At 42.0% G+C, this 26,759-nt stretch overlaps 1 protein-coding gene across 1 annotated transcript in view; it reads right to left on the bottom strand.

The window, feature by feature from the left end:
• Positions 1-26,759, bottom strand: part of LOC126412198 (protein O-mannosyl-transferase Tmtc3) — a 126,691-nt gene that overhangs the window by 67,354 nt on the left and 32,578 nt on the right. The window contains exons 5-8 of the mRNA XM_050081680.1: positions 11,755-11,836; positions 11,553-11,652; positions 10,372-10,487; positions 46-221 (exon numbers count right to left, since the gene is read on the bottom strand). Coding sequence (XP_049937637.1) covers positions 46-221; positions 10,372-10,487; positions 11,553-11,652; positions 11,755-11,836 — 474 coding nt within the window. The remainder of the gene's footprint in view (positions 1-45; positions 222-10,371; positions 10,488-11,552; positions 11,653-11,754; positions 11,837-26,759) is intronic.

Below are 26,759 nucleotides of genomic sequence, written 5' to 3'. Positions count from 1 at the left end.
ATTTTTTGCTATGAGCAAAATCCACAACCTTATAGATTAACACACCTTGTAAAAACTGGAAGCCTAGAGCCCATAATTTGCAGTCTTAACATTAACAGGCAGATGGTGGTGACTGCCAGTACAGTCAGTCGCTTTGTAGCAACAGATGACCATGAAACATGGAATGTTGCCTTCCCATTCACAGTAGAGCGAAGCATGTTGTACAAATCATTTAATCGAAGCTGAAATAAGAAAATTTTGTTTTAGTTAATCAGGATGAACACAGAGTCATTATAAAAATGTTAAAGATTGGATACTTTTTGTCATATCAATGATATCATTTGGTGTTAGGCATATTGGAGTTTATGTTTAGAGTGTTTGCCATTAATGAGAATATTAGCTTGAAATTACAACATGTAAGAGCTCGACCTTTGACAATACAAAATTATATCTTCACTTGCAAAAAACCTATGTTTGTAACAACTAATAAATGAAAAACAAGATGCATTCTTTTCTGGTGACATACTTTCCACAACAAATTATAAACCAGCAAAATGGAACTGTTCGAAACAAAACTGTCATATGCCTTATTCCAAGACAATATATTTCTCTCTTCCCCAAAGTAAGATCTGGCACATTACTGTCCTGCCATCTGCACCAAAACCACTTGAACACAAAATCTAAAATATCATATTTATGTAACAGCATAGGCAGTGTGTTGGGAATGTTGTAGTTTTATTTATGTTGTTCATTAGTTTCTCTCTTATTTGTTTTCTTTAAATGGTATTCACTTTTAAGTTAGCATCATGAAGCCATTCATTATGTAGTCGCCCAATTTCCCCTGTAAAATAGTCAATAGTATGCCCAACCACAGATGCAGGAACATTTATAACTTGGCTTGATAAAACATTTAGTGTCCAACACAGATTCAGATGCCCCACACAACCTGGGTACTGACATGGAGAACAGGTCAAAATACTTGAGCTACATACTCCATCCACAGCTTGCTCCAGTGTGAGGTGTCGGTGTGGCAAGCAGGTCACATATAACCATCCACTAAGGCAAGACTGACAGTAAATAGTGTGGTGTGACACTTGCTAGTCAGTCTCTTGCTAGGCTTTAAGGCCTTTAACTACATGCCACTGAATAGCAGAGTTATGACCTTGCCTGTATTACAATTGTGGTTTGGATTGCCCCTGGGACTTGCTTCACTCTGGACTTGTTTTTAAGTAGCCGTTCACTTCAAGCTGTCATTGATCTCAGGAATTGCCTGTTTGTTCCACTGGTTTCTGCATTACCACCAGTGCGAGTAATCATGAACTTTCCTTCTCATCCCACGCGGTAAGTCTCCCATGACCTGCAGTTCTGGGCAACTTTCCTGAAATCTGCATCTTTTCCTATACCTCTCAAGTCCTATTTCTTCACTCCTCTTCCTTCCCTTTCAACCCTTCAGCCTGAAGAAGGAGTGACTAGCTTTGAAAGCTCGCCAATTACAACCGTCTTCTATTTGTGTGTTCTGCCACCGCTTGGTGAGTAGAATTTTTATCTATCCAATTAAATTATTTGATCATAAACTGTGTTCTACCTATGCAGAATATGATAGAAAAGTGGTGATGAGAACTCCCTCACCATGCAAATGTCCCAGTGAAGCATGGATCCCAATATTCTAAAGTTGTGACAGGAGTAGTTATAACCGCAGCAGCAGCATTGTGGTTTCCTCGCCTCCCCCCTGCCCCACTCATAACCCCCCTCCCCCTCCCCCCACCACGAACCAGTTACCTTGCTCTTAACAAGAGTTGGAACATCTATTTCTGTCAATTTGATCTTCAATGTAAGGCACATCATTTTCTGTTACTGACTGAATATTATGGTCATCTAATCCACAGCACTGCAACTAGGCTCAAGTTTAATCAGTGTATTGAGCAATGTACACAGTCCTATGCAGCATGGGCAGCTGACTTGCAAAGCTTGGTACAATTGTGTGATTTTTCCTATAAGCAATGTGATGCACTGTGTGCAGAAACCTTAATTCATGATATTATTACACATCTTGCTCCATATAGAGAAGTTAATGTGAATGCTTTATAGTCATCTGACCCATACCTGAGCAATGTGCCAAAAATTGCCAAAGCTCATGAAATAACTGTATCAATGTAAGCTACGTTTCACGATTTCTTTCATGTTGATGTTGTTGGGAGTATTAGCTCCCACTGTGCTCTATGACTTCCAGTCAACATCATCATCCGATATACCAAGCACCCATTCATATGGTGGCACGGAATTCTGTAATTAATGACCCACTATCCTCATTGTCAGCAGACACATCAAAATAGAATTGTTTTGTTTGCTGCTGGCATGTCCCAAAGTTTCAAGCAACATTTTCCTCCTTGTCACTGTCAAAGAGTCCCAGGAAAGTTTGTGCCATCAAATTATGTCCAGATTGCAGGCCATGGCATCAATGGCATCACTGCCCTTTTCATGACATCACTTGTTTTGCATGCCGCAAACTGGAGCACCTAGTAAATGTTTTCCTTGGCATGTGTCAACAATACTGGCATACAGCATGCTATCTTGCAAGTACCCACAGCAGCAGCAGATGGGATGCAGAGGCTCATAATGCAACTGGACATTAACAGAGTGACAGTAGGTTTACACATGGACACTGTCTTGGCTGTGTCTCATATAAATAGGACACATACCTCTGCATTGGCTCCCCCACAGCTAAGCTACCTCAGCACAGAGTGGTAACGTATAATGGCCAGTCGATCCCACTGTGGGGTCAGATCTTACTCCAAGCTATGTGTAAAAATGTAGCTTGGCAACTAACCTTGCCACTAGTCAACTCTTGGTTGACAATTAACATTTTTGACTTAAAACATTTTTGCATTTTTTTGATGTGCAGATTCAGAATCTGGTTTCTACTGTGATACCATTCACAGAACTTGATACTTTATGTGCACAATTCAAACAACTGTCTGAATCTATGTTAGGTTGTGCAACAGGGTTCCAGACTTACATATCCTCGAGGCAACTAGCAGTGCCTAAGTTTTGCAGAACTCATTCAGTGCCTTTTGCCATATGCAAAGAAGTTGAGGCTGGGCCACATAGACTGCAAAGTATTAGAGTGATATATGCAGTACTGTCTAGGCAGTGGGCTCCACCCACAGTCTTAGTTTTAAGCCAAATGAATCACTCAGAATTTGTGCTGATATTAAGTCTACCATTAATGCTCAAGAAAATGTCAATCTGTAATCAAATCCTATGCCAAAGGAATTGTTCACAAAATTGATTGGGAACCATTATTTTTCTCTCTAATGCCTAAATTCAATTGCCTGTAGATGATCTAAGGATTAATACACCACATAACAGGATGCCATTTGGGGTTGCAAATGCTCCCAGAATATGTCAGAGATATCTTGAGCACATCATCTGGGGCATCCCCAGTTGTGTTAATTATTTAGATGACCTACTAATTACTGGAACCACATTGGGGCAGTACCTGCACAAGCTGTAGGTGGTGTTTATGTAACTCCAAGCCTATGGTCTGCATTGACGCCTCAACAAATGCATTTTCTTTGAGTTGTGTCAATTACCTGGGATGTATATTAAGTTAAGAAGGGCTCACACCCACGCAGTATCATGGATACAACCACTACTTGGCAGTTCATAAGAACTTCAAAGAACTACAGTCATTCCTGGGCAAAATTAATGATTATGCAAAATTTATTTCCCATCTTGTTAATCAGTTGTATAAAAAAAGTGTTAAACTATTGTGGTCTGAGGCATGCCTGAAGGCTTCTTGCAACAACCTCAGATCAGTCCCTTGTTAACCATCATGTTGACGCTACGAAAAAGCCCACTGAATTTCCATCTAAAACATTAAACACAACATAGAGGCATTATTTGCAAATTGAGAAAGAGTAATTTCTTATCACATATGACACCAGGAAGTTTTGCATGTGTTTCTGTGGTACTGATCACCAGCCCCTCATTCCACTGTTCAGTCCCTGTCCAAAACTTCCCATTAAGACTGCATAGTAGCTGCAGCAGTGGTCATTGTTCCTAAGTAACTATATCTACAAGATCCACTATCAAGCTGTTGCAGCTTCCCACTTGCCGTGCAGCACAGATGCAGAGTCTAACAAGTTGAAGCACTGTGTTTTGCCTTAGATGCAAATCAGCAACACATCCTTAATGAATTTCCGATTACAGTGCAAAAAGTAGTAGTGGAAACGGGCCATGATCCACTACTCCACAGAGTATTGTCTGCTGTACAGCAGTGTTTACTGGAGCACCTGACTAAGGGCACTGACTTGTAATGCCATACCTACTTTTCCTCATGACACAAGCTTAACATCACTAAGGATCTCATACTGTTAGCTGCAGATGATTGTGAATACCAAGTGTTAATTATTCCCAAGCTCTGCCTCTACATACTGAAGCCCCTCCACACTGTGTACAGGGACCTGTACAGAATGAAAGCAATAGTGCATCATCATGTGTATTGGCTTGGTGATGATGCCACCATAGAGCACACCATCCAGACAGCCAGACCTGTGCCAACAACCAATCAAACCGGCACAATGCTTCAGCTCTTGGACATGCCCTTGACCATCACTAATAAAGAGAGCATGTCAATTTCACCAGGTTATTCTGGTAAGATATGTTGTTACTAATTGTCATCATCCTCTCTAACTTTCTATATGTTGCACATATGGCTATCATTACCACAGCACCTACAATCTGTACTCTGTCCATCATATTTGCAACTTGGTTTTGACAAATGCCCTCAATTCTTGGCATTTGTGTTTTTGGATTTTTTACCATCCCACATCCAATGCATAAGTCAAGCAGATGGTTAGAATCTTCAAAATGCAGAAACACAGTACAAGTATAATGATGACAACCTGTTATAACCCTTAATCACCAATAATTGCGTGGATATTCAAACACACTCACTTAGAAATAATAGCTGGTTACATGATAACAACTCAGTATCTCTTATTCGACTGCCGTGCTGTGAGATGCGGCCGGCGCCGTTCGTAGCTAGGTGGCGCTCCCGCGCTCAGCCGGAGCGCCTCTATCGCCGTTTGCGCGTACTGTCGTGGCGGCACTGTTAAATGTCATGGCACTGTCACAACACTTTTCCCCCCTTGAAAAAAAAAAAAAAAAAAAAACACTCACTTCCTTGGGGGACATGGACAGTGCGGAGACATCCATGGCCTCTTGTGAGGCCCCGAGAAGATCCCGCAGAGAGACACGAGAGTATGGTAGAAAATGTCCAGGACGGAAGCTCTTGCGTGGAACATGCCTCCTGGACGAGATGATGGGTGAAAACTCCGGAGCAGCATCCACAGGTGTCGTGGACCTGGGGGTGTGCTCCAGCGAGATGGGTCCCGGAGAAGGCGGAGTCGCGACTGGGGCCGGTTCCGGCGTATGCGGAAGCGGTAGCGACGTCGGCTGCATCAACACGGATGGTAGATCGGCAGCAGCGACATGACTGGCTTCTTGGACTGGTGGAGGCGAAGGAAGGGGCGGTGGCACCGGCGTGGCCACCACTTGTGGGCGCATCTGGTCATAATGGCGAACAACTATGCCGTCGTCCGTACGTATTTCACAAAGCCGGTGGCTGTGAAGAGCCTTGACCACCCCTGGAATCCATTTAGGGCGAGATCCATACCCTCGTGCCCACACGTCGGCACCCACCGAGTATTTTCCCACACTAGGGGACACAGCACAAGGCCTGACGGGGTGAAGCAGGTGCAGTAGAGTGCGCGGTTGGCGGCCATGCAAGAGTTCAGCAGGGCTGCGATCACCCAAAGGCGTGAAGCGATAAGAACTCAGAAATTGCAGCAGAGCATCATCTGTGGAAAAATCACTAAGGAATTTTTTCATCTGGCTTTTGAAAGTGCAGACAAGGCGCTCGACCTCCCCATTCGATTGCGGATGGAAGGGCAGTGCTGTAACATGATGAATCCCGTGTCCAGTACAAAAATCACGGAAGGCCTGCAAAGAGAACTGAGGGCCATTCTCCGTGACGATCGTGGATGGAAGACCTTCTAGCGCAAAGATTTTGGACAAAGCCAGTGTCGTCGCCGCAGTGGTGGGCGACGGACATCGAACAACAAACAGAAACTTCAAGAAGGCGTCAATCAACAGTAGCCAATAAGTACCGAGGAAGGGGCCGGCAAAGTCAGCGCGCACCCGTTCCCATGGCTGCGCCGGATCAGGCCATGGAGAGGGCATTGTACAAGGCGCAGCCAGTTGTTGAGCACACTGACCACACGCAGCAACCATGTGGGCGATGTCCGAATCAATACCGGGCCAATAAACGTGCCTGCGGCCAGTCACTTAGTCCGAGAAATACCCTAATGGCCTTCATGCAACAGTTTGAGAACATCTTTGTGAAGAGAGGCTGGCACTACGACCCGTGGAGATGCGCCATCTGTGGCCAGAAGAACAACACCATCATGAACAGACAGATGAAGGCACAAGGCATGGTAGTTGCGAAGGGGATCCGATGCCCGGCCCTTGGTCCTGTCCGGCCAACCTCGTTGAACAATACCAATCACCTGACGCAGGACCGGGTCCCGCGCAGTAGCTGACGCGACCTGCGAACCTGTAAGTGGAAAACCCTCGACCGCACGACGTTCTTCCTCATCAATGTGGAAACAGAGGAGTTCATCAAGATCGAAAACCGGGCCGGGGCGCATCGGCAATCGCGACAATGCATCAATGTTGGCATGCTGGGCTGTGGGGCGATAGTGAATCTCATAGTGAAAACGAGACAAGTATAAGGCCCAATGTTGCAGGCGGTGAGCTGCCTTATCCGGAAGTGACGCCGATGGACTGAACGAAGAGACCAGCGGCTTGTGGTTGGTGATGAGGTGAAACTTAGAACCATACAAAAAAACGCTGAACTTTTTTAGAGCATAAATGATAGCGAGCGCCTTCTTTTCGATTTGTGAGTAATGCCGTTGCGCATCGTTGAGGGTCTTCGAAGCATAGGCGATGTGTCGTTCCGACCCATCCTCATACCGATGGGCGAGAACAGCCCATAGGCTGTACTGTGACGTGTCAGTCGCCAGAACCAAGTGCTGACCCGGACGGAATGTGGCAAGACAGAGCGCCGACTGCAAATGAGCCTTCAGGCGGACAAAAGCCTGCTCACACTCGTCGGACCAACAGAAAGGGATGTTTTAGCGTAACAGCTGATGCAGAGGATGAGCTACCGCCGCCCCGGATGGAATGAATTTGTCATAATAAGCAATCTTGCCTGGAAACGCCTGAAGGTCTTTGACCATAGATGACTGGGGTAGAGCGTTAATGGCCACAACGTGCTGACGTGGAGGACGTATACCCTCACGGGACAAGTGGAAACCAAGATACACAATGGACGGTTGGAAGAACTGTGACTTGTCCAGATTGCACCTCAACCCAGCCGAATGCAAAACCCGAAACAGTGAACGCAAATTGCAAAAGTGCTCCTCAGTGGAGGCCCCCATGACAACAATGTCAACCAGATAGTTGATGCAGCTGGGAGCGGAAGCCGTGAGCTATTCCAAAAACCGCTGAAAAATGGCCGGCGCGCTAGTGACGCCAAATGGTAACCGCTGGTACTGATACAACCCACAAGGAGTGTTGATGACGAGAAATTCCTTGGAAGAAGCATCCAACGGCAACTGATGGTACACCTCCAATAAGTCAAGTTTGAAAAGAACTGGCCCCCAGCGAGCTTGGTAAATAACTCCTCAGGACGGGGAAGAGAATAAGTGTCAACGAGGCTCTGAGCGTTGTCAGTGGCTTTAAAATCACCACACAATCGCAGACTCCCGTTTCGTTTAGAAACCACCACGATTGACGATGCCCATTCGCTGGAGGTAACAGGAAGGAGAATCCCTGAAGCTGTTAACCTGTCTATCTCAGCCTTGACAGGTGCATGCAACGCCACCGGAATAGGGCGTTCCTGGAAAAACTTTGGGCGAGCTGTAGGTTTAAGAGTAATGTGGGCTTCAAAATCCTTGGCACGACCCAGACTAGCAGAGAACACGCAGGAAAATTCAGAACACAATCCATCCAGCTGTTGATACGGAATATCCTCAGATATGAGGTGCACATCATCATCAATGGAGAACCCGAACAACTGGAAAGCATCATAACCGAACAGGTTTTCAGTGCCCGCACAATCCACCACATAAAACGTGAGGGGCCTAACAACAAACTTGTAGGCAGTGGAAGCATCAAACTGGCCAATGATAGGAATTTTCTGTTTATTATGTTCTCAGATTTCTCGTAACTGGAGACAAGGGAGGGGAGCCCAACTCCAAATACGTGTGAGAATTAATGAGAGTTACTGCAGAGCCAGTGTCCACTTGCATGCAAATGTCTTTAACCAGAACACGAACAGTAACAAACAACTTATTTGTTTGAGAAAGCACACAGTTAACATCCATGTCCGATGCCTCGTCCTCGTCGACAGGAACTTTAGGGGACTGACACACAGAAGCAATGTGGCCTTTTTTCCTACATGAATTACACGTGGCCCAATGTTTTGCACATGCGGCCCTGTCATGCTGTACGAAAGAACATGGACAAGAAGGAAGTGCGGAACGAACCTGCTTCTGTAGTTGCTGTTTTCGCTGCGAGCGTTGCGGCCCGACGCTACGTTGTTTATGCGAGTGAACCACCGTCACATCTTCGTTCTCCTGTGAAACAGGCAAATTGTCCATGTCGAAAGTTGACTGTACAGCACCTACATCACACCACGCGTCTATTTGCATGCCAGCAGTGTGAGACACTTCAAAGGATTGAGCGATGCTTAGAACTTCCGACAACAACGGGTTTGGCAGTTGTAGGGCACGTTGCCGAACTTCTTTATCAGGATAAAGCCGTAGAATAGCATCCCTTTCCATTGAATCAGCGTAAGACTCATGATGAGTGTCCGTGACAAACTGACATTTCCTACTCAGATCGTGTAGTTCCGCCGCCCAAGCCCGGTAAGATTGATGGGGCTGTTTACGACACCGGTAGAACGCCACGCGGGCGGCAATGACATGGGTGATTTTCGGTAATAGTTAGACAATAAGTCACACATTTCTTGGAAGGACAGAGAGGCAGGTTCCCGCAGAGGGGCTAACTGAGATAGCAGCTGATAGATCCGTGGGGAAATCCAAGATAGAAATAACAACTTACACATAGGAGCGTTGACAACACTGAAAGCCAAGAAGTGTTGCCGCAAACGCTTCTCATAATCCTCCCAGTCTTCAGCGGCCTTGTCGTAAGGAGGGAATGGAGGCGAAGAAGAGGAAGACAGACGATGAGTAAGCGACGTCGACAACGCCTGAATAGCAGCCGTCAGCTGTGTTTGTTGTGCCTGAATAGCAGCCGTCAGCTGTGTTTGTTGGTCAATGAGCACTTGCATAAGCTGTTCCATGTCTGCCCCGTCACGAACACACAAATCCACAACGCAGTGAAAATATCCCATCCTCATCACCAAAAAGTGTTATAACCTTTAATCACCAATAATTGCGTGGATTTCAAACACACTCACTTAGAAACAATAGCTGGTTACATGATAACAACTCAGTATCTCTTATTCGACTGCCGTGCCATGACATGCGGCCGGCGCCGTTTGTGGCTAGGTGGCGCTCCCGCACTCAGCCGAGTTGCGGAGCGCCTCTATCGCCGTTTGTGCGTACTGTCGTGGCGGCACTGTCACAACACAACCAACTCTGGGAAAGCACACATCAGCTTGCTCACCACCTACTGGTCCACTCCTGCAAATGCACAGAGCCTGGAAATTTTTACATGGGCAGAGACGCCACACCCCTTCAACCTGCTGCGCATGGCTTAGCAATACTGCTGATTAAAGCTGATGCAGTGATTCAGATTCCGTGCTCAGCCCAAGTATCAATATGGAGAACAGGTCACAGATACTTGACCAACATACTTCTGCCACAGCTCACTCCTGTTTGATGTGCTGTCATGACAAGCATGTCATTTGGAGCCATACGCTGAGGCAGACTTCCTGTAAATACCACAACTCAACACTTGCCAGCCGGTCTCTTGATAGTCTTTGAAGTAGTTAGTTATGTGCCCTTCAAGAGTTGTGACCTAGACTGTATTACATTTGTGATTTGGATTGCTGGCTGGGCTGTTGTATATGCTTAAGACAGCTTTGCTATGCTCTGGACTTTTTCTGACTATCCATTCACTTTATGAATCCACTGCCATTGATCTCAAAACCATCAGCTTGTTCTGTATTACTATCAGTGTGATTGGTCATAAAATATGTTCTATCTATGCAGTAGGATAGATACCAAACAATTTGTTCATGCTACTGAAAGATTTTTACTGATTCTAAAGATATATCAACACATCATACAACTATACCTTTTGAGCAACAATGAGTTCATAGACTGCACAAATGCCTGTTACTGTGATTCCTTGTTCTTTGCAAAGCATTGCTGTTGCAACAGACAAGATTGACAGAAGGAGTGAATGCCAACCTGTGAACAAATACCAAAAAATCACTTACAGAACTGTGATATTGGTAAATATCTAGCATGTTTTTCTTGTAAATTATCAAAATATAAGGTAACATCTCCAAATTAAGGTGTAATACTGTAGGAACAACATCTCTGAAAACAAATACGTTATGATAGTTTTACCATGTGGCCCACATAAAACAGGCCTGGCACATACAAGCCTGACACAAAATATGTTACCTTAATTAATGAGCAACAGAACTGGTCTTTACAGTAGCTGTTGGAAAAGATCACCTTTGGCAACATTGCATAGCTGTATGCAATTAAAGAAACTGTGTCACAAAATGCAGAAAACACTTTTGTGGCCAGATTCCTTTTAGTCACCTTGTACTAACCTGGTAATAGTTGCAGCTACTTAAATCAGCTGTTGGGTATCACAGTTCTATCGTTTGACTAGATGATGTTTTTCCTCTAGTTTAATGGATTACAGTGTACATTATGAACCCCACATTTATCATCCATAAGCAATCCAGAGTGGACAATATGGCAGATACAGTTGTTTATCATATTTGCAACATGAGGCTGTTTACTGATAACATGTGCAACAAATTCTTAGAAGCTATAATACTTTGTTGCTCATGTATCTTTCTCCATGTAGCCATGTCCTAATGTAAAAGCAGCAAACTTTTACTACAGGGACAGAAAGGGAAGAATCAGTTCATTGTGAAGAGTCAAATTAAGGTAGGTGAGAAAGAAATGATACTTTGTGTGTTTAAGAAAGATAACACTGGAACTGCAGTGATAAAATGAGATGATTTATATAGCAGCAAGTGACTGAAAAAGAAACCCAATAATGTGAGAAATATTAAATCGCTGTCCAAAACATGCATCAGATGAATCATTACGGGTGTAGGTAGTTCAAATTACACATACTCCCAAGTTAAACATTAAGTTTTATCTGGCTGAAACGGTAGTGCCCTATCTTTATTTCCTTAGCATGACAGTACAAATATTGCAAGAATGAATAAATATATTTCTTTTTTAATTCTCAAGAGACTTATGGGTATATCAATAGGAAAAAATTACCTGTTACTCTTTTCTTCCTCGTAGCCTTTGCATAAAACATGAAAGCTGCCAGAAAAAATACTGATGATAATGTTTCTGCTCTCCCCACTACACCAGTAACCTGAAAAGTTACATTTTCATCAATAAACTTTGTAATAATTTTGCATGTAATTGACATTATACAAAACTAAAGTGGTATTTGTAAACTTAGAAACAAACTTACTGCTTCTGTGTGTACCGGATGGACGGCAAACAGCATTCCACACACAAAACTGGTTATTTCCGGTAAGAATATACAACACATCCTGTCAAAAACAGTGACAATAACATTAATTACAGTAACAGTTTTATTCACAAAGTTGTTATTCAGCACAACTACACACACACATTGTATAAAAGTACACTCATGAAAAATTACTTTTGAGCAAAGAATAGTGTAGGTGCAAATCCAAAGTAAATGTATGATCCTTAAAATAGGATTCCTAATCCACAGGATTCTGGAACTCAGACCAGGAGAAGGGTAACTAAACAAATGGATGAAGAAAAAATACCCAGCTTAACAGACCAACAGAACATATGACAGTATTATCAGAATAAAAGAAGTCAGCCTGCTGGTCTACTAGTCAAGCACATGCCTGGAAACTGAGAGGTTATGGGATCAAATCTCAGTTGACTACTGATTTTTCAATCTGTGTTTCAACCTAGCCTACCCCTCAATAGCGTGAGGAGTTACCAGGAACAACACATGGTTTGGATTCCATATTAAACTATAGGTCTCCTTTCCTGTGTTGGATAGCTGGTGTAGGTTAGTGATACGTAAGTTGCTGAAGTGGCGTCCGACTGAAAGACTTGCACTAGACCATTGAGCCACACAAAATTATTACTATTATTATCTTCTTTCCTTTCTCAGACCTTAGGTCTGGTTAAAAATGGAAAGTGACGCGGACCTTGATCAAGCGTCACTTCCTTTTAACTGTACGGTATATGTTACATTGCATTTAGGAACTTTCGGGTAATTGAACATGTATCAATAATTACAGATTTCTGTAGTTGTATATATATGTTCAGATATAGCTGTATTGCATTGATGTACTGGTGGATATTGTGTGGTATGACTCCTGTAGTTGATAGTGTAGTTGGTATAATGTCAACTTTATCCTGATGCCACATGTCTTTGACTTCTTCAGCCAGTTGGATGTATTTTTCAATTTTTTCTCCTGTTTTCTTCTGTATATTTGTTGTATTGGATATGGATATTTCGATTAGTTGTGTTAATTTCTTCTTTTTATTGGTGAGTATGATGTCAGGTTTGTTATGTGGTGTTGTTTTATCTGTTATAATGGATCTGTTCCAGTATAATTTGTATTCATCATTCTCCAGTACATTTTGTGGTGCATACTTGTATGTGGGAACATGTTGTTTTATTAGTTTATGTTGTATGGCAAGTTGTTGATGTATTATTTTTGCTACATTGTCATGTCTTCTGGGGTATTCTGTATTTGCTAGTATTGTACATCCGCTTGTTATGTGATCTACTGTTTCTATTTGTTGTTTGCGAAGTCTGCATTTATCTGTTGTGGTCTTTAATAATATGCTTGCTGTAATATCTGGTGTTTATTGTTTGATCCTGTATTGCAATCATGAATCCTTCTGTCTCACTGTATATATTGCCTTTTGTTAGCCATGTGTTGGATGCGTCTTGATCGATGTGTGGCTGTGTTAGATGATATGGGAGCTTGCCATGTAGTGTTTTCTTTTTCCAATTTAGTTTCTTCGTACCTGTTGATGTTATGTGATCTAAAGGGTTGTAGGAGTGGTTATGAAATTGCAGTGGTGTAGCTGATGTATTTATATGAGTGATTGCTTTGTGTATTTTGCTAGTTTCTGCTTGTTCTAGAAAGAATTTTCTTAAATTGTCTACCTGTCCATAACGTAGGCTTTTTATGTCGATAAATCCCCTTCCTCCTTCTTTTCTGCTTAATGTGAATCTTTCTGTTGCTGAATGTATGTGATGTATTCTATATTTGTGGCATTGTGATCGTGTAAGTGTATTGAGTGCTTCTAGGTCTGTGTTACTCCATTTCACTATTCCAAATGAGTAGGTCAATATTGGTATAGCATAAGTATTTATAGCTTTTATCTTGTTTCTTGCTGTCTATTCTGTTTTCAGTATTTTTGTTAGTCTTTGTCTATATTCTTCTTTTAGTTCTTCTTTAATATTTGTATTATCTATTCCTATTTTTTGTCTGTATCCTAGATATTTATAGGCATCTGTTTTTTCCATTGCTTCTATGCAGTCGCTGTGGTTATCCAATATGTAATCTTCCTGTTTAGTGTGTTTTCCCTTAACTATGCTATTTTTCTTACATTTGTCTGTTCCAAAAGCGATATTTATATCATTGCTGAATACTTCTGTTATCTTCAGTAATTGGTTGAGTTGTTGATTTGTTGCTGCCAGTAGTTTTAGATCATCCATGTATAGCAAATGTGTGATTTTGTGTTGGTATGTTCCAGTAATATTGTATCCATAATTTGTATTGTTTAGCATGTTGGATAGTGGGTTAAGAGCAAGGCAGAACCAGAAAGGACTTAATGAGTCTCCTTGGAATATTCCACGCTTAATATGTATTGGCTGTGATGTGATATTATTTGAATTTGTTTGGATATTAAGTGTGGTTTTCCAATTTTTCATTCCTACGTTTAGGAACTGTATCAATTTAGGATCTACTTTGTATATTTCCAATATTTGTAGTAACCATGAGTGGGGTACACTATCAAAAGCTTTTTGGTAATCAATGTATGCGTAGTGTAGCGACCTTTGTTTAGTTTTAGCTTGATATGTCACTTCTGCACCTATTATCAGTTGCTCTTTACATCCTCGTGCTCCTTTGCAACAGCCTTTTTGTTCTTCATTTATAATTTTGTTGTGTGCTGTATGTGTCATTAATTTCTGTGTAATGACTGAAGTTAATATTTTGTATATTGTTGGTAGGCATGTTATGGGGCAATATTTAGCTGGGTTTGCTGTGTCTGCTTGATCTTTAGGTTTCAGATAGGTTATTCCATGTGTAAGTGTATCAGGGAATGTGTATGGGTCTGCAATGTAACTGTTAAATAATTTAGTTACATGTTAATGTGTTGAGGTGAACTTCTTTAGCCAGAAATTTGCTATTTTATCTTTTCCAGGGGCTTTCCAATTGTGCGTAGAATTAATTGCTTGGGTGACTTCATGTTGCAAAATTACCACTTCAGGCATTTGTGGTATCATCTTGTATGTGTCTGTTTCTGCTTGTATCCACCGTGCATGTCTGTTATGTTGTACCGGGTTTGACCATACGTTGCTCCAGAAGTTTTCCATGTCTGTTATGTTTGGTGGATTGTCTATTTTAATGTGTGTGTTATCTATTGTCTGGTAAAATCTCTTTTGGTTTGTGTTGAATGTTTGGTTTTGTTGCCTTCTATTTTCACTTTTTTTGTATCTTCTAAGTCGTTTGGCCAATGCTTGTAATTTTTGCTTCTTTTCATCTAATTGCTCTATCATTTCTTCTTTTGAGATTTTACCTAACCTTTTTCGTTTTTTGTCTGATATTTCATTTCCTATAAATTGTGTTAGCTGTCCGATGTCTTTTCTAAGTTTTTCTATTCTGTTCTGTAGCCTGTGTTGCCATGCTGGTTTTATGGGTTTCTTCTGTGTGTTGGTTGGTTCTGATCTCTGCCTAGTGTGTATATTTAGTGTAGTGAGTGCTCCTATATAAACCAGTAGTTGTAACTCTTCCATAGTTGTATTTTCATTTATTTTGTTGTGTATGATTGTGTTGATAGTTGTTATTGTTGTTTTGACTTGTGGGTTATTTGGTGGTCTATGCAAGAATGGTCTAATGTCTGTATTTGTGTCTTTGTATTCTATATATGTCAGCTGAAATTTTTCTTCTATATCTAACATGTGTGTCACTTTATGTTCTATTTGTGCTTGTTCTGGTGGCTGTCTTAAGATTTCGTTTTCCTCTGATTGTTTAATTGGTGCGTGTTGTTATCGGTTTGTTTGCTCTGGGATGTTTGAGTCCATTACTGTATTTTCTTCTTCTTCTGACAGTACATTATTTTGTTCCAGTATTTGTTGTACTTGTTGTTTGATGTTTTCTAATTCTGACTAGGGTATCCTGTTATTTTTGATTATTACACAGATCTGATCATCAGCTAGTCATTGTTCTGTTAAAAATTTTAATTCTGGGTATCTGGTAATAAATGTTGTGTATACTTGTGATCTGTATCCAGTTGTGTTGGTTCCTAAGCTTGTTGCTTGGTAATAACAGAACATGAAGTGTCGGTTAACTTCATCAGACCATCTCATCCTCTGACTGTTTTCCTTCTAGGGTGGTTGCAGGAAGCATGTCCTGCAAAACACCTCTATTTGGATTTAAATCATTTTCCGTGTGGCTAGCAGTGTCGTTACTATTGTGGACAGGCATAGGGTTCAAGCGTCGTCCCCGACCATGACAGCGCTTGTCTGAGGCTTCATTAGTTCTGTCCTGAACCAACTAATCACACTAAAAGGGGGGATAGCCCTATTAGTGGCTTGTTCTTTTCGTCGCCTTTTACGACTGGCAGAACATACCGGAGGCCTATTCTTTTCCCGGGCCTCCACGGGGTTATTATTATTGTTGTTGTAATTAATGCACAAATAAACAAAACAGAGGGAGCATTTCATTTGTCGTATGAAGGACAATAATAAACAGAGAGAAATACGTACATAAAAAAAGCAAATAAGTGAATAAAAATAGAAGGATAAACATGAGAGACAAAAATAAAAAACAAATAACTAAAAGTGAAGTAAACAATAGTGAACAAGAGCACAAAAGAAACAGTAATAAAGATAACTGTAGGACAGTAAATAGCGACCAAGCTGGGAGGCAGAAGATAGGAAATTTGGGGAACAAGTAAGGCTGTAGCACTATAAGACACGTTGGTGAAAATTCCATACTCTGATCTGTACCACTGTTAAATGGAATATATGAATAGAAAAAAACTGTGAATGACACATTTACAGGAATTCCCAGTGTATTCTGCGAAATCGTTTCTATAACAAGCCTTTGTGTTCTGTTCATACACCCTCTTCCCCAATTCACCTGGTCATATTGGTATTTTTCTTCTTTCAGTTTTTTATTTGGGAACTGGTGGCTGGTAGAAAGGCTGGAAGGATGACACAGTCTTATTGTACACACAAAAAACAGGTTTCACCATGTGTCTGGATCAAGTGAAGGATGGCTGAGATGATTAGTGAAAGTATAGAAGTTAAATCTCGCATCGCTCAAATCAAGGACCCATTGTCCTGGATAGGAGTAATAAGCCTATTTTGAAATAAAATCAGACAACAGGTGCCCTTGTCTACTCAACGTCTCCAGCAATTTAGAAACATTTCCACTTATTTCACAAGAGACATCTCTACACCCCAGAAAGATATCAGAAAGATAAAAGAAGACACAATGAAAAGTAAAACTGGAACACACACAGATACAACTTTTCATCAAAGAATTCAATCAATAAAAATAAAAGTACAGCAAATTAAAAACGGACTGTAATCTTCAAACAGCACAGTAACATGCATCACAGAATACTGCTGTATAGTACTATTGTCATAAGCAAAAGTAAGCTGTTATTTTCGGGCTTCCTTAGTGAGTAAAGGACCACGCATTTATTAAATACTTTAAAGTAACATGTGATATATTTATTGTTATTCAGCATAAATATTTTGTGACACCAAGCTCTGAATTAACAGATATTGGCATTTACTAAAATTCTTTGTGTGTACCCATCACCTTGAGGTAGTATAGATGTCTCAGTCAATAAATCAACCGATATTATGCATAAAGTCTCAATTCACAAAAGTACACTAGTGCTATGTGAAGACATAAGTATGAACACTATCATAAATCAATAACATCCTCATAAGCATCATTCCCAGTTATGCAGTGGCATGGCTGGTTAACAATGCAACATGAGTAACTAAAAATTCTGCATAAGCATCTCCTCATGTGTTTACAAATACAGACAGTGGACATTGATGCATCTCATTTGCACAGTATGAGTGAAAGCTGGTTTGGAAAAGCTCATAACTGCTGGCCTATGAAAGATTCCTTTCAAAATAAAATGGCTAAGACTTTTTTGAATGTACTGTATTCTAAAAATTAATATAGGAGGAAAAGTACTCAGAAAAAATATCAAGCTCAAGTCTGTAGAGTTTGCTACACTACTTAAATTGAATTTTGATCAGACATTTCCAGAAGTACTCACAGCAGTAGGGCATTCAAATAACAAGCGGACATCACCACCTACTAGAAAGTTCTTCCAGACACTCATTCCCATTAAAAAGAGCCACAGTGAGCCAGAACTCCTAGACTTTTACCACAATTACAAAAAGGTCTACTTAAGGGCAATTCTTTTTTGCAAACAAGTCTTCAATTAACAAAATAATATTTAATGCTGATAAAAGCAGAGCTGTCTGGATGGTCATAAAACAGGAAACAGGTAAAAATAAACAAAAGCATTACAACTTAAAGGACAGGTGTCAATTGATAAATGTTCCACAGAAACTAGCAAATTTTGAAAATGAATATTTATCTAATAATGTTGCAAAAGTTACAATAAAAATTACGGAACACAGATGCAGTTTATGTAAATAATGATGCAACAAATACAAATATGGTGTTGCCTATGAAAGAGGTTGAAGTCAAGATAGCAGAAGAATAAAAGTCAGCACACACAGATGAAGTGCCAGTATTTATACTCAAACAATGCCTAGACAGCATGCAAGCTCCCTTAACTAACAAAATAAATAAGCCCTACAGCAGAGGTAACTTTCCACAGTAGTTAAAACAAGCCTCTGCCACATATAGGTAACACCAGAGACAGAGAAACTTACAGGTCTGTATCTCTGCTGTCACCATTCTCAAAAATTGTAGCCAGTTGTGAAAGAAAGACTAATGAATTACGTGAGAACAGTGCAGTTTGGTTCCAAAATAGTAGAAGTACAGAATCAGTGGTGATTATAAAAGTGGTACTACATGCAACAGATAATGAACTGCTTAACAGATATATTTTTAGATTTAAAAAATGTCTCTGACAATGTCAGTCATAAAATTCTACTGGAGAAGACAGAATCATTAGGAATAAGAAGGGTAGCTAATGAATGGTTGCAACCATATTTATAAAAATGGTTACAAGGCATAAAGATAGTAAAGGGACTTGCACACAGTGAATTTTTTAGTAAATTATTACACTGTTTTTTGGTTGCAGATGACATGCTACCAGTGCATGATAATGTACAAATGGTCCTGCAGAAGAATGTAAAATGGAAACTGTTCTTTAGACCTAATTTTTGTAGATTAGGCATCATGCAAAACACATTCACATTTCACAGATTTTAATAAAGAAAACGCACTGACAATGGTGCATAGGTGCTGAAAAATGTTTGTGTCACATTAAAAAGCAGTGTTTTTCTTAAGAAGCAGATCTTATAACCAATAACTTAGTAAAACATTTATCAGATCCAAAATACATTAATAGAAAAGTTCCACAAGGCAGCAACTTAGGATCATTGTTGTTCTTAATATACATAAGTGACTTAGAAATGTTAGGCATGGAGAAAAAATTCTCTTCGTAGCTGAGAAAAACATGTTAATTATAGATGAAATGACAAAACTCCTGGTATAAAAAGCAAATAAAATCCTCAGTATTGTTTACAACTAAAACTGAAGATAAAATTAACACCATGAATTTCTGTCAAAGAGAGGAAATAATACACTAAATAAATATGATAATTCTTTAGATTGCATAATAAAACAATTTTTTTTAGGAAACACAATTATATATTGATACCTTCAGCTGCTGACGAGCATTGATATATATCAATGGGGACAGGTGAAAATGTGTGCCTGACTGGGACTCAAATCCGCGATCTCCTGCTTATATGGCAGATGCTCTATCCATCTGAGCCACCGATGTCACAGAGGATAGTGTGACTGCAGGGACTATCTTGCACACGTCTCCCACGAGACCCACATTCTCACCTTATATGTCCACAAACTACATTCGTAGTGTCCCTACCCAACACACTCATTACTCGTGGAAGACATTCTTGTCAAGTCCCGTAAGAGTTTGGGTAATATGTGTGCATCTGCACTGAAGAAGGAGGTCATGGCCAGTATTGCCAGAACTATATACTTATATAGATATGGTGTCTGTTCTTTCGGACATGTGATGAGTGTAATGAGCAGGGGCACTACAAATGTAGTGTGTGGACATTAAGTTGGGAATATGGGTCTCATGGGAGGCGTGCGTGAGATAGTCCCTGCAGTCGAATTGCACTATCCTTTGTGTCCTCGTTGGCTCAGATATATATATATATATATATATATATATATATATATATATATATATATATATATATATATATATATATATATATATATATATATATATATATATATATAAAAAAAAACAAAGATGAGGTGACTTACCGAACAAAAGCGCTGGCAGGTCGATAGACACACAAACAAACACAAACATACACACAAAATTCAAGCTTTCGCAACAAACTGTTGCCTCGTCAGGAAAGAGGGAAGGAGAGGGGAAGACGAAAGGAAGTGGGTTTTAAGGGAGAGGGTAAGGAGTCATTCCAATCCCGGGAGCGGAAAGACTTACCTTAGGGGGAAAAAAGGACAGGTATACACTCGCACACACGCACATATCCATCCACACATACAGACACAAGCAGACATATTTAAAGACAAAGAGTTTGGGCAGAGATGTCAGTCGAGGCAGAAGTGTAGAGGCAAAGAAGTTGTTGAAAGACAGGTGAGGTATGAGTGGCGGCAACTTGAAATTAGCGGAGATTGAGGCCTGGCGGATGACGAGAAGAGAGGATATACTGAAGGGCAAGTTCCCATCTCCGGAGTTCGGATAGGTTGGTGTTGGTGGGAAGTATCCAGATAACCCGGACGGTGTAACACTGTGCCAAGATGTGCTGGCTGTGCACCAAGGCATGTTTAGCCACAGGGTGATCCTCATTACCAACAAACACTGTCTGCCTGTGTCCATTCATGCGAATGGACAGTTTGTTGCTGGTCATTCCCACATAGAATGCATCACAGTGTAGGCAGGTCAGTTGGTAAATCACGTGGGTGCTTTCACACGTGGCTCTGCCTCTGATCGTGTACGCCTTCCGGGTTACAGGACTGGAGTAGGTGGTGGTGGGAGGGTGCATGGGACAGGTTTTGCATCGGGGGCGGTTACAAGGATAGGAGCCAGAGGGTAGGGAAGGTGGTTTGGGGATTTCATAGGGATGAACTAACAGGTTACGAAGGTTAGGTGGACGGCGGAAAGACACTCTTGGCGGAGTGGGGAGGATTTCATGAAGGATGGATCTCATTTCAGGGCAGGATTTGAGGAAGTCGTATCCCTGCTGGAGAGCCACATTCAGAGTCTGGTCCAGTCCCGGAAAGTATCCTGTCACAAGTGGGGCACTTTTGTGGTTCTTCTGTGGGGGATTCTGGGTTTGAGGGGACAAGGAAGTGGCTCTGGTTATTTGCTTCTGTACCAGGTCGGGAGGGTAGTTGCGGGATGCGAAAGCTGTTTTCAGGTTGTTGGTGTAATGATTCAGGGATTCCGGACTGGAGCAGATTCGTTTGCCACGAAGACCTAGGCTGTAGGGAAGGGACAGTTTGATGTGGAATGGGTGGCAGCTGTCATAATGGAGGTACTGTTGCTTGTTGGTGGGTTTGATGTGGACGGACGTGTGAAGTTGGCCATTGGACAGGTGGAGGTCAACGTCAAGGAAAGTGGCATGGGATTTGGAGTAGGACCAGGTGAAACTGATGGAACCAAAGGAGTTGAGGTTGGAGAGGAAATTCTGGAGTTCTTCTTCACTGTGAGTCCAGATCATGAAGATGTCATCAATAAATCTGTACCAAACTTTGGGTTGGCAGACTTGGGTAACCAAGAAGGCTTCCTCTAAGCGACCCATGAATAGGTTGGCGTACGAGGGGGCCATCCTGGTGCCCATGGCTGTTCCCTTTAATTGTTGGTATGTCTGGCCCTCAAAAGTGAAGAAGTTGTGGGTCAGGATGAAGCTGGCTAAGGTGATGAGGAAAGAGGTTTTAGGTAGGGTGGCAGGTGATCGGCGTGAAAGGAAATGCTCCATCGCAGCGAGGCCCTGGACGTGCGGAATATTTGTGTATAAGGACGTGGCATCAATGGTTACAAGGATGGTTTCCGGGGGTAACAGATTGGGTAAGGATTCCAGGCGTTCAAGGAAGTGGTTGGTGTCCTTGATGAAGGATGGGAGACTGCATGTAATGGGTTGAAGGTGTTGATCTACGTAGGCAGAGATACGTTCTGTGGGGGCTTGGTAACCAGCTACAATGGGGCGGCCGGGATGATTGGGTTTGTGGATTTTAGGAAGAAGGTAGAAGGTAGGGGTGCGGGGTGTCGGTGGGGTCAGGAGGTTGATGGAGTCAGGTGAAAGGTTTTGCAAGGGGCCTAAGGTTCTGAGGATTCCTTGAAGCTCCGCCTGGACATCGGGAATGGGGTTACCTTGGCAAACTTTGTATGTAGTGTTGTCTGAAAGCTGACGCAGTCCCTCAGCCACATACTCCCGACGATCAAGTACCACGGTCGTGGAGCCCTTGTCCGCCGGAAGAATGACGATGGATCGGTCAGCCTTCAGATCACGGATAGCCTGGGCTTCAGCAGTGGTGATGTTGGGTGTAGGATTAAGGTTTTTTAAGAAGGATTGAGATGCAAGGCTGGAAGTCAGAAATTCCTGGAAGGAAGTCCTGTAACCCGGAAGGTGTACACGATCAGAGGCAGAGCCACGTGTGAAAGCACCCACGTGATTTACCAACTGACCTGCCTACACTGTGATGCATTCTATGTGGGAATGACCAGCAACAAACTGTCCATTCGCATGAATGGACACAGGCAGACAGTGTTTGTTGGTAATGAGGATCACCCTGTGGCTAAACATGCCTTGGTGCACAGCCAGCACATCTTGGCACAGTGTTACACCGTCCGGGTTATCTGGATACTTCCCACCAACACCAACCTATCCGAACTCCGGAGATGGGAACTTGCCCTTCAGTATATCCTCTCTTCTCGTCATCCGCCAGGCCTCAATCTCCGCTAATTTCAAGTTGCCGCCACTCATACCTCACCTGTCTTTCAACAACTTCTTTGCCTCTACACTTCTGCCTCGACTGACATCTCTGCCCAAACTCTTTGTCTTTAAATATGTCTGCTTGTGTCTGTATGTGTGGATGGATATGTGCGTGTGTGCGAGTGTATACCTGTCCTTTTTTCCCCCTAAGGTAAGTCTTTCCGCTCCCGGGATTGGAATGACTCCTTACCCTCTCCCTTAAAACCCACTTCCTTTCGTCTTCCCCTCTCCTTCCCTCTTTCCTGATGAGGCAACAGTTTGTTGCGAAAGCTTGAATTTTGTGTGTATGTTTGTGTTTGTTTGTGTGTCTATCGACCTGCCAGCGCTTTTGTTCGGTAAGTCACCTCATCTTTGTTTTTATATATAATTTTTCCCACGTGGAATGTTTCCTTCCATTATATATATATATATATATATATATATATATATATATATATATATATATATATATATATATATATATATATATATATATATATATATATATATATATATATATAAAAATTGTGTGAATATTGACTGTCAGCTGAAATGGAATGAGTACACCAAGATACCATCAATAAGAATTTCGCCAACTAGTTAAACTCTTACACTGTAAGACTTAAAGAGTCTTATCATCAGATTACAACAACTGATAGTTACATACTATTCCTGTGTGCACTCCTTAGTCCTTAGCTACCATACATTTGGCACCATATGCAAAAAATCTGGCAACAATAATGAAACTACAAAAAAGTGCAGTAAGAGTAGTAACTAAAATACAAAAATTGGCTCACTACAAAAATCTGTTTTAAGAGTTGGGGAATCTAACAGAATCATTTGAGTGGAACTGTCATTACATCATGAGTGTAACATCATGCATATTAATAGAAAAATAAGTAATTAGTATGCTAACAGCTCTGCTAACGATTTTGGAAAAAGAACCAAACTTGCATGTACTGGGGGGGATTCTATAGTATTTTCCACTAGGGAATTAACGGTGCGGTATACACTGCCCAAGTGCAGTATACACTGCCCAAGGAAATTAAACAGATAACTAAAATCAGCAGTTTTAAAAATACTCTTAAAGCAACGTTGGGAAAATTTGAAAAAAAAAAAGTCCCTGTCATTCCACAATATACTTCTGGATTATAGATCATCTTACTGGAAAATTTGTCAAGGTTCTATGATGGAAAATGCTAATCTCCTTTCATCTTGCGATTAAACAATGTAACATTAGTTTTAATATAATCTAGACCTGTAAGTTACTATATACCAGTACTTTTGTTAAGTTTTAGCTATGTTTTATTGTTGTGTTAAGCTGGTATGTCTAATATCATTTTAAATTAACTTGTGGATGACTGAACGGCTAACTGTTCACACTAAGGTAACATTACCTCAATGTGTGTTATTGTAAATTCACACCTCTATGTGGGCATGCCAACTAACAAACTGTCAGTCTGGATGAATGGTTACCACCAAACTATGGCCAAGAAACATCTGGACAACCCCACAGCTGAACATGCTGCCCAACATGATATGCTTCATCTCAATGACTGCTTCATAGCCTGTGCCATCTGGCTCCTTTCTACTGACACCAGCTAGTCTGAACTGCCCAGGTGGGAAGTCTCCCTAAAACATACTCTTCATTCCCATAACCCCCCTGGACTCAACCTTCACTAATCCCTGTTCTCTCCCTACCAATTCTCTTTGGTGCTCCCACTAAAGCACCACACATTACATCAAGGTGCCCATAGTCCCCCCCCCTTCTCTACATCTCTCCATCTTGTATTATTGAAAGAATATCTTGACTGAACTAAATAATAAAAAGCTGTCCATAGTAAAATGAGTAGAATGCCAAGCGTATCAATTACTGATGCAGTTATACAAAAATGGAAAGCTATGTTGTAAAATGAAAACAAAATACAAGTGACTTTTCTGCCAATTAATAAAGAAACAAAAACTAGTTAATGATAATTTTCTTGGAAATTCTTAGAAGACAAGGACAATGATATTTTTATTTTTCTATTTTTATATGTTGAATTAAAGGAGGAATCGCAACAAAGATAGCAGGAATTAAAATGTTTACTCTGGCTCAGATCTACTGCACATAATACTTTCTACAACAAAAGTCAAAATAAATGGGACAATACTCTCTGTGGAAATGTTATAAACAAAGAACAAAGCAGTATCCGCACCCAGCTCTGTGTACATTGATGTTATAGCTTCAAGTTGAACAAATACATTTCAAGGACAACGCAATACATGAAAGTCACAGATCAAGTAAACAGAGTAAGACGTGTCACTTTAACAGTCAAATCATAACCGAGTCCGAGTCTAGCGGCCGCTGGCTGGCTGACCGCTTAGGTGGCACTGCTGCTGCATGGCTGGCAGACAGTGCCACATGTAGAGGACGCGCATAACTGCGCCGCAGCACTTTGAAAGATCGGCGAGTCACAACACTTTTCCCCCCTTTGAAGCTTTTGCACAGGTCTTGATGGAGGTGGCCTGTAGATTGATAATGTTCATAGGTGTTGTTTGACTGGCCCTAAAGTCTCAAGGAGGAAGCTTCCATTATGAACAGAAGTGTTCCCGATGATAACGGGTCGAGATGACAGGAGACATAGGGGTCAAATCTGCTGGGGCCCCGTGCACCAATCTGCCCATTGTGTCAAGTCCAGTTGTTATAACAACAGGAGACATGGGCTATGTGTCCGCGTCCATAGGAGGAGGCGAGTAGAGTTGCTCCGACAGATGATGGTCATCTGGTTCCTGCATGGGCACATCTCCTGTTGGCATCAGTTCTTGTGCTGGTACCGATATGATGGTGAGAGGACTGCGTTGTGAGTAATGAGAGATTCCAGGATCCCGAGCGTCAGGTAGAGCTGAAGGTGGTGTAGCGGCATCCGCAACAGGCGTTGCCAGCACACAAGGCTGAAGCTGGTCTGAATGACACACTGCAACACCCGTGTCTGTCTGGATTTCATACAGGCGTTGGCCACGGTGTCCTAAGATACAGCCAGGATTCCATTTTGGCCGCCTGCCATATCCCCGTACCCATACATGGTCGCCGGCAGTGAACTGGCCAAACGAAGGCACCCGCGGCCGTGAGGTGGCAGGCCGCAGAAGATGAAGTAGCATGCGGGGCTGTCGGCCATGTAAGAGCTCAGCCGGGCTGTCGCCCATGGGGGTGAAACAGTAAGAAGCCAGAAACTGGAGAAGCGCATCATCAGGAGCAGACGAAGTCAGGAGTTTCCTCATCTGAGCCTTAAATGTGCGGACCAGTCGTTCAGCCTCACCATTTGACTGTGGATAGAATGGAGGGGCCGTGGCATGCATGACGCCGTCACGGGCACAAAAATCCGCAAAACTGAAAGAGGCAATTGCAGACCATTATCAGTGACAAGAGTAGAAGGAAGGCCTTCCAAAGAGAAAATGCGAGCTAGAGCATTGGTGGCTGCTGCAATGGTAGGCGACGTGCAACGGACAATGAAAGGAAAGTTAGAGCAGGCGTCAGTAACGAGAAGCCAATAAGTACCTAAAAAAGGTCCCACGAAGTCAGCATAAATACATTCCCAGGGCTTCTAGGGTGAAGGCCACGGTGACAAAGATGACTTCGGGGTGGCGGCCTGTGACGCACAAGGGCTGCAGGCAGCGACCATGTGTGCGATTTCAGAGTCGATGCCAGGCCAGTACACATGACAGCGCGCCAGAGATTTTGTGCGAAAGACACCCCAGTGCCCTTAGTGAAGGGGGTGCAAGACCGAAGGACGCAAAAGACGCAGATACCACAACACGCGGTGAAGCATTTTCGGTGGAAAGGAGGATAACACCATCCCTAGCCGTGAGGCGATAACGCAAAGTGTAGTAGTTCCGCAATGGATCACAAGTCTTAGCGGATGGATGATCTGGCCAACCCTTCTGAATACAGTGTAAAACCTGGGAGAGGGTAGGGTCAGAACCCGTAGCAGCCGCCAGCCGGTCCCCGGTGATGGGGAACCCGTCCACAACCCGCTGCTCGGCAACATCCAGGTGGA

This window comes from Schistocerca serialis, chromosome 7 (genome assembly GCF_023864345.2).
Source record: "Schistocerca serialis cubense isolate TAMUIC-IGC-003099 chromosome 7, iqSchSeri2.2, whole genome shotgun sequence".
In the NCBI taxonomy this organism is placed as follows: domain Eukaryota; kingdom Metazoa; phylum Arthropoda; class Insecta; order Orthoptera; family Acrididae; genus Schistocerca; species Schistocerca serialis.
Note: the sequence above shows the minus strand (reverse complement) of the source record. Positions and strands in the feature narration are given on the sequence as shown.